Source organism: Miniopterus natalensis, chromosome 14, assembly GCF_054644295.1.
Source record: "Miniopterus natalensis isolate mMinNat1 chromosome 14, mMinNat1.hap1, whole genome shotgun sequence".
Lineage (NCBI taxonomy): Eukaryota > Metazoa > Chordata > Mammalia > Chiroptera > Miniopteridae > Miniopterus > Miniopterus natalensis.
In genome coordinates this window covers 35,292,304-35,309,660 of record NC_142094.1, presented here as the reverse complement: position 1 = coordinate 35,309,660, position 17,357 = coordinate 35,292,304, and the positions used below count along the sequence as shown (strand labels likewise).

The 17,357-nt window shown below is 34.4% G+C and overlaps 1 protein-coding gene across 1 annotated transcript; it reads right to left on the bottom strand.

Annotated features, from left to right (window-relative positions):
* Positions 1-1,414: 1,414 nt before the first annotated feature.
* On the bottom strand, positions 1,415-17,273 carry LIPJ (lipase family member J). Its single transcript, XM_016220844.2, has 9 exons — positions 15,028-17,273; positions 14,296-14,416; positions 10,246-10,444; positions 9,712-9,821; positions 8,112-8,248; positions 7,592-7,738; positions 5,950-6,021; positions 2,611-2,682; positions 1,415-1,667 (listed from the first exon to the last, which is right to left on the bottom strand). Exons 1-9 carry the CDS (start codon positions 15,187-15,189, stop codon positions 1,434-1,436), a joined length of 1,254 nt encoding a protein of 417 aa, XP_016076330.2. The 5' UTR covers positions 15,190-17,273; the 3' UTR covers positions 1,415-1,433.
* Between the last annotated feature and the right edge of the window lie 84 nt (positions 17,274-17,357).

Sequence of the window (17,357 nt, the reverse complement as noted above, 5' to 3'; positions counted from 1 at the left end):
AATTTAGGTCTATGATTCATTTCGTGTTAAATTTTATGTACTATGTAATGTGAAGGTCAAAGTTCATCTTTTTTCTGTGATGATATAGATTTTTGAAAAAATAGTCCTTTACCCCATTGAAGATTGACCACGTAGGTGTAGTTTACTTCTGAACTCTGTATTGTTCCTTGAGTCTGGGTATATTTTAATACTAATACCACACTGTCTTAATTAACGTAGCTTTGTGATTTAAGTATTGCAATTCAGTATATGGAATTGCAAATGGAGTATTGCAAGTCTCCCAACCTTTTTCAAAACTGTTTTGACAATTCTAGGTTCATTGTAATTCTATATAAATTTTAGAATCAACATAAAAATTTCTAGGAAAAAAGCTTGCTGGGATTTTGATTAAAATTTCTTTGAATACAGGTAAATTTCGGAAGAGTGGGTATCTTAATAATATTATCTTCCAACTTGAGCATATTTGTCTCTGTATTTCTATGTATCATAACTGTCGATCATGTAAACAGTATATTTTAATTTTCATGTTGCAATTATTTGATGCTAGTATGTAAACATACAACTTAGTTTTATATATTGACCTATTCTTAAACATTGCAAAATTTTAGCATTAGTCCTAACATCTTGGACAACTTGATTTCCCTCCTGAGAGGATTTACTTTTGCTTCTGATGGATGGCTAGGGCATTAGTATTCCCAAATCATCCTAGTACATTAAGAATTCATATGATCCAAAGCTGGGCTACAGTTCTTGAAAGGGAGATCAATTTCCAGTTCAATTTTAGTCTTAGAGTACAGTATTTTGACATTCCACTCAGAAGTCTGAGGATTGAGGTTTACCAGAGAAACTTCCCCTTCGTAGGCTGAATTACAATTTTTATTTTCCACTATTTTTTTCAGGCTTTTAATCATTACTTGTACATTAACTAGGTGTTGCAAGGATATACACATCTAGAATGCCAGGCTTATTTCTCTGGGTTTCTTTTTCTTGACCCTGTAACTCTTCACTACATTTCTAGCTTTTCCTTGTTTTCAGGTAAATATTTTTTACATTTTTCCAGGTCTGAATTATTCAGTATACCATTACCAGAAACTTCTAACTTACTCCTTAAAGGATAATTCTTCTGAATAATTGTCCAATTACATTTGCCTTCTTTGAAGGATCATCTGACTACTTTGAAGTCAATTAACATGACATTCTCTAAATATTTTTCTCTAAAATACTTTTATGCTGTATTAACAACATTCTTATTCTTACTGATTTTAGAGGGAAGGATAGAGAGAGAAAGGAGGAGAGAGAGAGAGAAAGAGAGAGGGAGGGGAGGTATTGATCAGCTGCCTCCCATACGCACTTGGATTGGGATTGAACTCACAAACTCACAATTGGCTTTTAATAGAAATTATATAGATCTTTCAAAACAAGGACCATGGTTTTTACAGGTTGCCTTGGATAATATTAATGATTTCACGGTAAACTTGATGATATGCATCTAATCCAAACAAAAAGTCTATGTGGCTGTAGTGAGAAATAGTTTTATGGTAAATATGGTTTCTGATTTGAGAAAGTAAAATGTTAACATCTTCAGGATCAGCCACCAAGTCATTTTTACCATTCCAAGTTGCGGTTGGCACATTCATGTTTGTCACATTGTACAGTGGAGCAGTTGTCTAAATATAAATGAACAAAAATAAGTGTTTTCACAGGGAATGATACCTAGAATGTGTCATTTACTAATTCTTTAAATGATAAATTACAATACTGTTTTAAAATAACTGCATCTAAAATAATGATTACTATGGAAGCAATGAGTATGAAAGAACAGCTATTACAATTTTTACTTAGAAATAAATCAGATACAAATCAAAACAAAATATTTTGTTCTAATTCAGAGTATTCAAACATTCTACAGAAGTAATTTTAGTTTTATTTATAAAGCATTAAAGTATTTTAATCAAAATTTTTTGTAGCTGACAATGTGTTTATCAATAAGTGATAATTACTGGCAACCAAGGTCAAATCTAATTTTATTGAATTTGATCTTTATATTTGACTTCAGGCTTTACATGAGCAAACCACATCAGACATGGAATTTAGCTACGGTATAAAAGTATGGTGGAAAACTGTAAATTGAATCAGACAGACTTGGGTTTTAATACTTCAGGACTTTTGTTATTATACTCATACCATTTTTACCAAGTTCACATTAACTTCTACTTTTTCTTAATTCTTATATGTGTTTATCTTATCTTCCCAAATAAAATAAGTAGTTTTAGGGTCAAGAACTATATTATGCCTTTTATTTCTCATTTAAATAAACACAGAGCTATGTATATTTTAAACATATACATGTTCTCTTGAGGGATGATTAATTATTCTACTGCCTGTCAACTTATCTAGACTTCTCCAAGATATTTGCTAAAATACATAGAAAACATGGAAATGCCACATGGTTGGAGGTGACAACAGGGATCCAAATCTACATGATCTTCATCTACTGCTCCTTCTTACTGTGTTATTGTATTCTCAGCCTTTACAGATGAGCCCTTATCTACAGCAAGATATTCTGAATTGATCAGGGTGATAGTTTTTAGCTTATATACAATTATGTACCTGATTAAAATGAAGCAAGTTCAGAACCGGACTGCCCCAGTCAAAAGCTTTCAAGTAACTAGAATTCAAAAGCTGAAAGAAAAAGAAAAAAGACTATACTCATTTTTTCATTACAGTGGCAGTGGATACAAATTAGGAATGCACTGTACATATGGCCCCTTTTTACTGGGCCTGGTTTATGCATATGTGGTCTTCTTCGCTCCTCTCTTCCTTTGCATAGGATTATAAATGGAAGAGGTGGGAATTGGGAGGCAGGGGAATCAACAGAACGTGAATCTATCTTCTTTGTTTAAATGCACTTCTCCCCAAGGCCTTTTACCTTATTAAAAGGGGCCTGTGTGTTTGGAGTGACAGCAGGCTTCACCAGAAATCCTTAGCTTCATTCACAGATGTCAAAAGTGAGTGTCTAGGACTAAGTGCACTAGAATTAACATGACACTTCCCTAAATATCCTTGCTTCACCCTTGACACCATCTGCTTTGAGCCTATTTGGTCTAACATGATTATGTCCATTCCCCTCCCTGATTATACTTTCATTACAAGAGAATATAGACTCTCAGGTTACCCATCTTCTCTGGTACCCTAAACCTTCTAAGTGTCCATACACCCCCTATGTTATCTCCTCCTAGCTCTTCCAGCTCTGAAAACTCTCTGCCATCTAAAATTCTATCATCAGCCTACATTTTAAAACTCTAACTGGCCTCTTTATCTTCTTGCTCTATTGGAAACCTGATTTTCCCTGAGAACACTTCTTTCCTTGCAGCTCTTTCTACCAAAACTGGCCAAGGTTATTTATGACCTAGATATTTTTAAATCTTTGGTCAATTCTGATAATTTCTCATGTTATCCATGAGCAGCACTTGACACAGTTGTTCATTCCCTCATCCCTGAGATCTTTCCTTCATGTAGCTTCTAGAATACTGTTTTTTCTTGATCTTCATTTTTGTTCGGTGGTCCTCTTAGTTTCCTTGTTACTCTTTGCTGCCTGGCCTCTTAATCTGCTCACGTGTTAGCACTCAATCCTTGCTCCTCTGTTCTTGTCTGTACTCACTCTGTGTGCTCATCCAGTCTCTTGGCTTTAAATGTCATCCATATTCCAAATGTTTATCTTTTTTTATAAGTCTCTTCTAAATTATAGACTCCTATAAAAAAAAACCTGCTTACTTAAATTCACCACTTGGATGTCTAAATCTTAACATCTCCAAAACAGAACATCTTATCTTTCCACCAAATCCACTCTACCATCAAACCTCCCTATCTCTGTTAATGGGCCATTTCATCTTTTCATTGCTTAGGTCAAAAACTTCAGAGTTATCCAAGACTCTCCTTTCTCATATCTCATATAATCCATCATTCAATTTTGTTGGCTCCATCTTCATGATATATATATATTCAGAATCTAATCATTTTCACCACCTCCTCTAGGAACACATTAGTGCAAGCCATCATTAATTAGTGTTTGGATTAACCCCCTAAATTTCTCACTGCTGCTAGCTACCCTTGCCCCACTCAGTCTACTCATGTAGCAGCTAAAATATTCCTTTAAAAATGTAAATCATGTCATGTCACCTTCCTGCTCAAAAACCTGCAGTGGCTACCCACTTCATTCAGAATGCCAAAGTCCTTGCAATGGCTACAAGTTCCTTTCTGTCTCCCTACTACTTTTCTGGCTTTTCCTACAACTCTCCCCCTTAATTACTCACGTCAGCCACACTGACCTCTTAGCTGTGCCTTTTAGAAATGCTCCTAAGGGCTTTGCATTCACTAGTCCCTTCATCTGGAATGCTCTTCCCCAGATGTTCACATTGCTAACGTTATCGCCTCCTTTAAATCTTTGCTCAAATGCCACCATCTCATTGAGGCTTGGCCCAACATCTCTATTGAAAAGTATAATTCATTACCCAGCATGCCTAATCTCCTCTCATTTTCCCATAGCTTCTATCCCCTTCTAACATTTTAATAATTTACTTGTTGGCTATGTTTATTGTTTACTATCTGCATATCTACTACTAGAATGTAAGCTTAAGGAAGACATGAATATTTATTTTGTTCACTGATGAGCATAGAACAGTACAAGATGAATAATAAATGCTGAATAAATATCATTTCAATGAATGAATAAATGCAAAGGTTGCTCAGATCTTCCCCGTCTAGCTACCACCAGGTATAAACTGAACCTAAAGATAACTTATAATAAAGATAATAATTTTAATAATTTATTTTAAAACAATCACTCAATAGATTTAAACATTTTTTAAATGAGAATGTTCTTAACCAATATCTTAATAATACTTTAAACTTACCTAGTGTTTATTAAATTTAAAGAACACTCATAATCATCATCCTAGTCAATCTCTTAATATTTTTGTTAGGTCAGATAATTATTATTAGTTCTATTTTTTAAATTAAGGAAATAATAAAACAATTCATAAAGATTAAATGAGCTTACTCAATATCACACTGACAGTAAGGTTCAAAGAAAAGATTCAATGTCTGGTATTTTGATCTCAAGAGTAGTGTTGCCTGGCCAGGTGTGGTTCAGCAGTTGAGCGTCAACCTAGGATCCAGGAGATCCTAGGGAATCCTAGGAGATCCTAGGGGTTCGATTTCTGGTCAGGGCACATACCCAGGTTGCGGCCTTGATCCCCAGTTGGGGACGTGCAGGAGGCAGCCGATCAATGAATCTCTTATCATTGATGTTTCTGTCTCTCTCTCCCCCTCTCCTTTCCTCTCTCTGAAATCAATAAAGATATATTTAAAAAAAAAAAATAGTGTTCTTTCTGTGATATTTTCCTGGTTCTCAACATTAAGATGATATTCACACTGAATTATTTTTCTTCATCAATATTCATTCAACAAATATTCTTGAGTATCTACTCTTTGCCAAGAAATCTTGGCCTTGCAAATACAAAAATGAACAAAACTTGATGATGGTCTTCATTAAGTTCACAACTTAACAGAGAAGAAAATGTCATGTGAAAAACTAGGCATTAGGAGACCTGTGTTCTAAACTTAGTTTTTTTTTTAAAGGAATAGCTTTGAATCTTCAGGCAAGTCAAATGATGGGCATGAATTATATGATGCCTATTCTACTGTATTGAATTAACACTTTCTCAGTTGTAAAACAGAAAATAATATTGCTCTGATTATTGCTTAGGTTTAGTGGCTCTAATAAATTATGACATTAACACATTATAAACTATAAAGAATTATACAAATATGTAATAATTTCATTTTATCCTTCCGAATTTATCATTTTAAGGCATTAATCCTAGAATGATGAGATAAACCTGGGTAGTATGGATAAAATTGTACTGAAATGCACTTTACAAGTTATACCTGACTCCAGTGGAGCATATTTTGAACAGAGGTTCCTGCTGGGTTATGTGACAGATAAATATCCATACGACTCTGAGGAGTTAAAAAAATATATATTTATACTTAATCTAGAGAAAGCCTAATATTTGATATTTTTTAAACTAAATAATTTCAGAAAAATTTATAATAATAAATTTAAATACATAAATGTATGATTTTTGCATTAATGTAGAAGCTATTATTGGATTTCTAAGTTATATGGTCTATTACTCCAAAATGGAAAAAATCAAAAGTGATGGAACACATAAAAACATACCTTTTGAAAGTACTAAGGAACTGAAAAGATAGAAAAAAATTACCAGGACAAATGGAACAGAAATAACTAAGAATCCAAAGAGAATAGCAAAGAATTATAGCCACATTTTCTTAAGGTTATCCTAGAGAATTTGAAGTTTCATTTTGAGAACTTAGCTAGTTGAGGAAAACAAAAATCAGCTGAGGGCCTCCCAAAGCAGTTGGGAGATTTAAAAAGAAACCTTCTCCATGATAAACTGGGAGCCCAAAGTGCTACACAACTGAAAGTGAAGCTGATTAAAAAATATAGCAGCTCTCCTGTCAATCTGTAATCTAGGTTTGCATTGACTGTATAGTCTCTGGGAACGTCAATCAGTGAATAAGACATATATAAAACACTGTGTTTAAAACATGTATATGTCTGTGCTTGGTAGTTACATAACACTAGATGGACAGGATAATATGATAGACTATATTACAATACCTTTTTTAAAACTTCTATGGCAGAAGTTATACCTTTATGGGTAAAATGGAGATAGATGAGTTCATTTCTTCTATTATGAAGCATTTCTTTCATATTTATGTAATTGTCTATATAGCCCTCTGGGACTGGGGTAATACCTTCTTGAGGTTGAATGAAATCAACATATCTTTGTGGCATGAAAAATGTGTTTGGGAATTAAGAGAAAATTTCTCTTTCTTTGAATGAATAAATTGGTTCTCATTGAGAAGTGCTTAAAAGGTCCAGGTATAAGAACCAACCATTAGTCCAAATGCCACAAATGCTTCTGCCAAATATGGAATTTTAGTTTAATTTGTTGAAAAGTTTTAGAACCTACATCTTTAAGAGAATATACACACAATCAATCCAAATGGACTTGGTAATAGTAGCCTGTATCTAAAAACAGTTTTCCACTCTAGAAATTTTGATGAATGCCCAAAGCATGTAAGATAACTGACAGGCACTAATTCTGTTTACAAAAGGATCAGCAAGTAAGAGAAGCAGTGTTAGGAACCAGAATATAAGAGGAGAGGTTATGGGAAACAAGGGAATGGAAGACAAACTAAATTCAAGAAACCTCAGGAAACTAACACCTAACAGCAAAGGCTGATGAAGATGCCCGTCACAACAGCTGCTCTGCTATTTACAGAGAGCAAGCAGCACAAATATGGAAGCAAAATAACCCGTGTGTAAATCAAATCAGTTTCACAGTATTGGCATGAACACAAAAATCAGAATCTAAGGCAAAGAATCTAACTACTAGTTTACATGGATAAATCATAAAATGACACACAAAGCACAAAATGAGCTCTATTAAGAGCTGCTTTCTAAAAATTGACAAAATACATTTTAAATACTTGTTCTTACCATATTTAAGTTCTTCATGCCATATCCAAATATCGGAAGCAAGGAATCATGGCAAATCTTGCTAAAAATCTGTAGTGGACATATCTTTGAACCAATAATTCTTTTAAAAGAGGTATTAGGTAAGAAGTCTTTGTTGCCCAAAAAAATCTATAAAATAAATTTATTTTATTCATAATTAGAAGACCAAAATAATTCATGAAGAAATGATATGATTTCACTGTGTTTATAACTGAACGCAATATCTCACAGTAGTTGAAAACATTTAAATTAAGGATACAACTTAGAAGCAGAATTTAGAGATGATTTGACTGCTAGATTTTCTTTCGCAATGGGCTGTTCAAAAGTAACACAAGTAATGTCCTATTACTTTCCAGAAACAAAGGCAAGAATCCAGTGTGAATAAAACAAAAAAATTCCCTTCATAAAGGTGGCTGGACGAGCACAGTTAAGACTTTACTTTTAAAGTAAGAATCACTGTCATTGTGGGTTATCAACTACATAAAAGAAAGAAACAGCATACCTTGATCACTGACTTCCACTTGAATGCCATTTTAAGTAAAGGGCTTTTTAAATATTTAATGGAAAAAACTGGTGCTAAGGCAAAAAATATTTTGATTCTCTCAGCTATCTTTGGTATTGTGGAAAATGTTATGAAAGCTGAAAAAAAAGATATGTTAACTATTATTAAGTAATTACTAGAATGTAAGAAATGACACCACAGTGAATAAGACTAAGTTCAATGGGCTCTAAACAATTAATTTATTCATTTTTAAATTCACTTATCAAACATTTATTGATAATCCAGCATAAGGCATGCATATTGATCACAACATAATGATGATGATTAGGACTAAAAAACATGTATAGACTATAAATGATGATAATTCAGCAATAAATCAGTTTTGTAACATCACAGTTTAAAAATAAGAAAAAATATTGAACATTTGTAAAATTGACAATGGTAAAAATGAGCTTAGTGAAATTTTCAGGTAGATGAATCTTACACTTTAGGTGAAAAATTCAATAAATGTCAAATTGTATTATTACTTTTAATATATTTTACAACTTCCTTGCCTTCTTGTACAGAGAATACTAAACACTAGTTTATATTTTATTGATAGTGTAAAGTCATTAATATGACAGTCGTTTTTCCCTTCTTGACATCAAGCTATCTACTTGCACATATTTTATCTATTTTTATTGCTTCCCCCCAACCCCCGTTTCTGAGAAGTCAAATAACCAAAGAATTATATATCATATTATGAGTCAACAAGCTCTGTTATATCACCCTTTTTTAAATTTAGTAATTTTCTGGGATTCTTAGTTCCAGATAACTGAATAGCTGATGAGAATTTGGACTAAAAGTCACACATGGTTAATAAATGTCTGAGAAAAGATCTATGAAAAACTGGATTAGATTGTTATTCAAGACACTTTTTCTAGTAGGAAGCAGATAATCCCTATAAGAAAGAGACACTCTTCAGTCTAGAAAAGTCTCATTTTATACTAGTTTCTATTATAAAATGGCATAATTCCAAAGTAGAAAGACTAAGTTTACATAAACAGGTTTACAATTTCATGTAAGAGAATTACGTTAGCCTAAGGAAATTTTTTCTGAAATGTACGTTGTTACATATTAGATAGAAGCATTACTGTTGTAAGGAGATGAAAGTTCTTTTCTAGCTGTCTTTAAATATAGAAAGATTTTTCTCATCTTTGTGTATTTCTTAAATTTAATCTGCTCTAAATGCAAAAATATAAATAACCTTTTCAGGTCGCTCATAAGGCCTTAAGCTATAGTTTAAAAAAATTATGAAATTTCTATTTGTGGAACAAGTAATAGTTACAATCTTTGATCTGAAATGAATATACAACTTTTATACAATTGAAAACGAACAAAACCATAAACAATCTTGTTTATACAATCAATTCCTCATAGAGAAGACTATGTGGAATTGAAGTCGGATGTAAGTTCCTAGGGCGCTGCTATTCCAAGCTTGTTTCAGTTCTGCTTTGCTTCACTTATAGGTTGAGAAGCTTATCTACATCCTTAAGAAGTATATCTACAAATTTTAAAAAATGTAATTAAGGAATATTAGCAACAGTCTTTCTTGCCATACCAATAGTAGTGCCCTGTGAATGGCCTACATAAAATATTTTCTCTTGTCCAGTTTGCTTCACAATGAAATCAATGGAGGCTGGAAGGTCATATTTAGCCATCTCATCAAAACTACATAAGAAAAAGAAAAATGAACTTTCTACTAATGTTATATTAACATTTGAATTTAATGAATGAATAAAAGCAGTTTTCAGTTCTTGTTGGGTATTATCAAGAAGTTACATGGTATAGTGTATCTACTGAATAGACTTCTGTGAGAACAAAAAGTCCAGGAAATAAAACAGCCATAAGGCAGTCTTATAAAAGGGTGTTTGACTGTTCTAAAGATAGTGAGATAGACTAAATATATAGGTTACCGAGTGAAAGAGTAATTAAAGGAAGGGTGGGGTTATTCAACAGAGATCACTACTGAAAAATGAGAAACAAGCTTAAAGTAAGGTCTATTGAGAAAGAAGACTTCTATTTTGTTTCATTAAAAAAGAATGTTCAATACACTTATAAAATAAAATGAAACATTACTTGATTTTATTTGTACCTGAAAGCCCAGAATTCTTTGGAATTTGATTTTAGGTACAAGTGTTTTCTGGACCAGATAGTCCCTCTACTGTTCCCCATCCACACGTCATAACCAGCATCTGCCAGAACGAAGCCCAGGCTGTTGTTAGGAAGATTGGAAATCCAGCTGCTGGCAGATGTAAGCAAACCATGTTGCAAGTATACAACAAGCTTCTGAGCTAGGGGGAAAAAAGCAGAAAATTTCTTTTTAAATTTTGTAATGTCTACATGAATACCTCATCTGAAATTCAATCTTTTAATACATGACAGTTTGAATATATTTTTTAAATGGTATGAATAGGGTAAGTTAATAATGTTTAATCTCATTATATGTTGGAATTCCTTAACACAGTTTGTTAATGAATTTCTTTCAAATAACCAAGTGGGCAATTAGGCCATGTCCCACTTAAACATATAAATGTTAAGGATATCGAATATTCAAATATCTAATAGTAATTTGAGCACCCATATATATATTTTTTAAATAAAATATTATATTTATATGAGTTTCCCACTTTTCATTTCATAAAACAATATTATCACATTTTTCAGACATATTCAATATAGGTATAATCATTAGACTCAGCGTTACTCACTTAACAGAATTCCAAAGCCCTACCTTATACTTCCAAGTTTTTTGAGAAATAACATCTTTTAAACAGTGTAAAGTATGCTGACTAGTAACTTGGTTTTTACCCCCAGGTTATCATTCACACATAATCCACCTCATTATCATCGACTGAAGTGACACTGGCAATGGTTCCTGATACTCTGCTGAGATTTCTTGGAAGCTTAGAAAATTCCAGAATTGTAACAGCAGATTGTGAAGGAAAAGATGCAAGAGTTTATATGTAGGTATGCTAAATCTATCAAATAAGACCAGATCACCCACCAACCAATAAATGTGCCTTGGAAGACCTTGGAGGATATTCCATTCACCAAGTTTAAAAAAATACACTGGTGAGGACATTGCCAGAATTTAAAAGCTCAGAAATGGAAAATTCCTGCTTCCATTTTGAGATATATATTTAGTAAACTGTAAAGAAGTATCACTCACGCTTTATTAAAGAACTAAGTTCAAATTCATAACTTTAAAAAAACACACCTCATCAGAGACATGGTGTGACAAAGCAAAACTCTGGCCCAAAATCTGAGGAGAGACAGGTGCTTGCAAGGAGAGAAGAGACATGAGCCATAAGTCCTCCCTATACGGGAGACACAATTGGGACAGCTCAGGTAGAATAATTAAATTGGTGAGGGCCAGGTATAGGTGAAGCTTCTAGGTATAGTAGAAACACCCTCCTACAAGTTCTTTCTCATGAGCCCAACATGAAACACACAGAAAATATTGGAAAGAGTCCTTATTGGGGTGTAGACCTGAGAAAGGAAATAGCAGTTATGTAGAAGCAAGAAACTCTCTTCTAACTCTTCCCCCCACCAGCCTCCTACAACAATACTCAATCACTCTACACAGAGTACACTAACCAAACAAGTGCTTAAGATGAAGCAACCAATTTCACTGTTTTTAGCAACCCCAGTGCTGTGCAACTGGCTCACAAAAAGCATAGCCATGATGGCAGAGGTTGCTATGCCATCCTCTGGCCCATCATTACGGGCTTGCTTACCTAGGGAGACAGAGCTACTGCAAGGGGCAGTATATCTGACCTGCCAGCAAAAGAGCTCTCACATGGTATCTACTCTCAAGGAGACCAATCAGAAACTCGGAGACAAGTTGGGTACATCAGTCCCTTTCTCCTAGAAAGGGCAACAATTCATTATGACTAGTACTGATTCACATTTATGCTATGATTTGCCTTTCCTTGCACATAGGACCATAACCAGCACTACACTTCAAGAGTTCACAGTCTGTCTGTCTGATCTACCTACGTGGAACACCATGCCCTGCTCCCCCCCCCCAACTACCATCAAGAGACTGCCAGCCTGATAAAGCAATGAAATAACACACTGAAGGCTCAGGGGCGATGCCAGCTGGGAGATGACATCCTGGAAGTATGGGTGCTATCCTTCAGGATTCATTATACACCTTAAACAAATGGCCTTAATATAGTGCTGATTCGCCTACTTAGTAGAATACACGAGTTTCAGATAAAAAGGATTAGGGATCCACTGTCTCTCCCAGTAACTCCCTTAGGGATAGGCACTTTCTGTCCTCACTATTTTAGGATCTAGAGATCTAGAGGTCCTGGTTCCCAGAGAGAAAATGCTTCTACCAGGGCACACAGTAAACATCTTAATAAACAAAGCTATGACAGCTGCCTGGTCACTTTGGGCTCCTCGCGCTAGAAGACTGGGAGGCAAAGAAAAGAATGACTATACTGGTGGGAGTAATTGGCCTTGATCATCGTGAGGAGGTAGGGCTGCTGATACATAATGACAACAGGGAAAATACATTTGGTAATCCAGTGATTCTCTGGGGCACCTTTTGTTACTGCCATGCTTTAACTGTAAATGTACAAGTAGAGCAACTATGACCTGTTATGAACATAGTAGTCCTTTGTGATGAGAGCCTGGCTTACCTCCTCAGGAAAGATAACTGGGTGGGAGGGGAATCTACAATGAGTAGTGGAGGTGGGAATTTATGAGTACCAGTTATAGCATTAGAGTTAGCTGCAATAGCAGATGTAGTAATTTGCCCCACTAACATTTTTTTTGTAAGTGTTCCCAGAAATTCTGACCAACCATGTTTCTGGAAAAGCTATTCCTAAATGAAATACACTCAATGTGAAGAACAAGTGGATCTGAGGAGTGCAAGGGGTGCACTTTATTATTTAGGTGTCCCATCTAGATTTCCTTTACTAAGCAGATGGACCATTCCTCTAGCTGTTGTAAATTGCTTCTGAAGGGTTCACTATTGCCCCTTTCTCTGTAGAATTGCCCCCAGACAAACGAGAATTGTCTCACCTAGGAGATTACACCTCTCTTTCCATGGGTAGTCTTTAGGTAATGACTCATATGGGAATGCAAAAAGCTAGCACCCTATCTTTAAGTGAGACCACCTCTGCAGTGCAATTAATGAATCCATGAGCTCCTCTGAGATCCTACTGCAGCTAGTTCCTTCCCCTGACCTAACCTGATTTCCACATTACTTTCTCCTGACAATATTCCATCAATAAATAACATTCACCTGAATGCCTTAGGCCCTGCTTCTAGAGAATTCTAAGGCTTCTACTGTATTTTTAAATTATCTTTAAATGTTTTATTACAGTATTTGCAAAAGTAGGACATACCTTGAGGAATGATTATGTTAAATCTGTGTTAACATTTTCTGCCTACTAGATATGCCCTTTATAAGAATCCAAAATTATATATGATTGAGGTTGTTTAAAATTAATGTGTATTTTATGAAATACACTTAATGTTCAAAATGAAAACTTGAGTGTCCCATAATATGAGAAAAATTCTTTTCTGGGAAAAAATCTCAAGAGGAAAAAAACTCCTGGCTTGTATTTGAGCAATTAGATGAATAAGCTAAGTAACCCATTACATATTCAGCCAGTAAGTGGCAGATATAGGATTATAACCCTAGTGACAAATTCTAGCACATATTTTTGTACCTCATTCTGCTGCTAGTAATGCACCTATTGTTGGAATAAAGATCCATGAGGCTGTTTCCAGCCTGATCTCTTTACTATGACTAGAGAGCCATAATGACAAAATATTTTTTTCCAGCCATTCGTCAATCCTTCAGAATAATGCTATTGAATTTCAGAGTATTTCTAATCCCCAATTAAACAAGTTCCAGAGAATAAACATGTACAAGTGAAGTGATCCACAAAGAAAACTTGGGAGATATAATTTGTGTTCTACCACGCTTGAAAACCATTCTGTGAACAGGAAGTCGGGGGAGAATCACACTCTCTTCTTGAGGCATGTAGAGAGATGTACGAGGGAGTAAACTGTTCACTTAATCTTCAAATACTTCTCTTGTCCTAAACTCACTGAGAAGAAATGGAAAAGTTAAGAATCTCAAGCCCTAGAGAGTCAAAATTTATCTTGAATTGAATAATACCTGAATTGTTATCATTTTTTGTCTTTCCATAAGGAATTCTATAAAGGCCAAGGATATAACCATCTTCAGTTACAATATCATACTCTTCATCTGGGTATCCCCAGTAGGAAATAATTTGACTCTAGGCAAAGAAAAGGGAAACCTTTTAGAATAAGATTGTTAGTCAATCAATCTAATTTAGTAATATAATAATGAACTTTCATATTCTTTCTCAACCTTGGGCCTGTTTTTATTTGCACCAATTCATTGATTCATTCAGTAATAAATATTTATAGACACCTAAATCAGTCTTATACAGTAGGAATTTATGGACAAATAAAAAACAAAAAAATCCCTGTCTTCAAGGAGATACTTCAGAACTAACTCATTTTTTAAACTACTAATCACTTATACTTTTACCTATTCACCCATATACAATTTTAAAATATTTTTTAACCATAAATGTTCAGTGTCTATGTACATAGCTAAGCTTATAGCTGAAATCTGTATGTATGTACATATATAGAAGAGAGGATTTATAATCTGGATTTATATATATATTCATCACAGAGACAGAATAAGGCCTGAGGGGAAACTGTGAACTGTACAACAGATGAAGAATATTAGTTAACTTATATAAAAATATATCAATGCAGAGAGATAAATTTGACTATAGATCTGTTAAATGAAAAAGTTGAATAGTAGCATACACTGTTATTTCATCAGCTGAGCATTTATTTCCTAGCAACTTACAATATTCATACTGGTTTCAGGGTTCACAAATCTTTGATGTCGAAAGGCACCGTGAGTAGTTCCAAGGTTTAGTATAAAAGATATCACTTTGAAGAGGTACCACATTTGGGATCTACATATAAAAGCAGATGTCGATACTATTAAAATTGCAGTAAATACCATTCAGCCGTTTAAATTCTGTGAGGTAGGAAATATTACCATTTTCAGATAAGAAAACTGAGTCTCTGAAAAATTAAATAATTTGTCTAAGGATGCACAATGTGTAACTGTCAGTCAGGGTTCAGATTCAGGCTTGCTTCATTTCAAAATCCATGCTTTCCCAACTACCCTATTTTGCACCACAAATTCCGTCTTTGAAGTCTTCATTATAGTATTGTTTTGTCCAACTCTGAGAGCTTTATCATGTGTTGAAAGTTAATTAATAATGTATCAGTATTGATAGAGGAAATCTGATCAAGACCAGCAAAACACTTAAACAAATTAGCTTTTATGGAGCATCACACCACAACTTTTTTTTCAAGTGTACAAGGAATATTCACTAAGACCATATGTTGACCATGAAATAAGTATTAATAAATTTCAAAAGTATTAAAATATTGCATAATATGTTCTCAGACCACAACAGGATTAAATTGAAAATGAATAACAATTTGTAGAAAATGTAGAAAAGCCTCAAATATTTAAAGTGCAAACAGTGGATTTATGAACATATGAATAACTCAGGGGTCCAGAGAAGATAAACCAAGAATATTAGTGAATATTTTTGACCAAGTGATTAGGACAGTATACTATTTCTAAATATGTTGGATGTAATTGAAATAAGATGTAATTGAAATTTAAAACTGCTACAACACCTTGTTCACATAATAAGTAGATAGAAATAAAAGAACTTTTGTTAAACAATGTCACTTAATTTTGTGAAATCTTGAGTTACACATCAAAAATATAATGACTTAAGCAATTTTTAAAGATGGTGACATAGGAGGCTCCTGAATGCCTCTCCTCCTATGAACATACTGAACACATGGATCAAGTCCTTTTGAAAGAAATCTAGAAACTAGCTGTGCAATTTCTACACATTAGGCAAATGAGAAAATATCCACATCGAATGGGTAGGAAAGGCTGAGACACACACCATAAATCCCACCCAACACAAAACCATACAGTTGGGAGGGATTCCCAAAGTCCCAGCTTTTCCCTGAGAAGCAAAGGGAAAATGTATCTTCAGCAGTGGAAATTGATTCTCTTAAAATTATACCTGGCTACCATTTAGGAAATCTTCATTTACTTTTAGGTGCCCCAGTTTGAGGACTGCTGTTCTACAAAATACTTCAGTTCCTTTTCCTATATCCCCCATTAAGCACTCATCCAGTTTTTCTTAAAAGCTACTGGGAAAGCTACTTCCTGAGTTAATCTGTTTCCTTTTTAGATGTATCTACTTAAAATTTTTCCTTAAGGGTGTTATTTGAGTTAAAACAGGATCCACTTTCTTATAGCTTCTCATCAGTTGTTATAGTGCATTGAAAAAGTTTAATTATTTTCCTCCCTTAAGGTCTTTCACATATTTGAAATCTTCTCTAAGCTAGAAATCTCTATCTTCTTTACTTGCTCACATAAGATAACCAAGTCTGTTTACCATCCTGGTCACTCTTTGTTGGAATGGCACCCGTTTCTAAAGGACCCTCTTAAAGTCTTAAAGTCTGGGATCCAGAACTTAGTACCTATTAGATGTAGTTTGGCCAGTTTAAAGCGTGGGATTGTCACCTCTTTTTTCTGCACACTATAATTCATTTATCATGGCATAGGTTCATATTTACTTTTTGTCTTGGCATCTCTATTATACTGTTTAATAATGATGAGGGTCAACCAAAGTTCTAAGCCTTCTTTCCTTGACTCTGTAAAACTATTTTTTAGACGCCAGGGTAATGCTTTGAATATCCTTGCCCAATTTCCTTTTGGTTAAATTTGTTTCAGTGGCTGCCTATTGGAAAACTTTAAAATCCCTATTTTAAAATAGCCCCACATCTTGCTTTTATACCATCTAAAGCTGTTAGGTGTGCCATCGATGATTCTCTACGTTACCAATGACACAGTTAGGTGAGGATGGACGGAGCTGTGCATCCTACTCGTAGATCTCCTCTGCGGACTGGCGTGGCATTTTATACTTTTACAGTCATCCTACACCATTAAAAAGCACTTTATGAGAAAGGATATTTAATACTGAAATCACCCCGCTGAACCAGCACTCGGCCTCGCTTACTTGAAGCAGTGTCCTCGAAAGGCTTGTCTACCTTCCAGGCCGACAGCCGGCGAGGTCGCGGGTTCGGAGA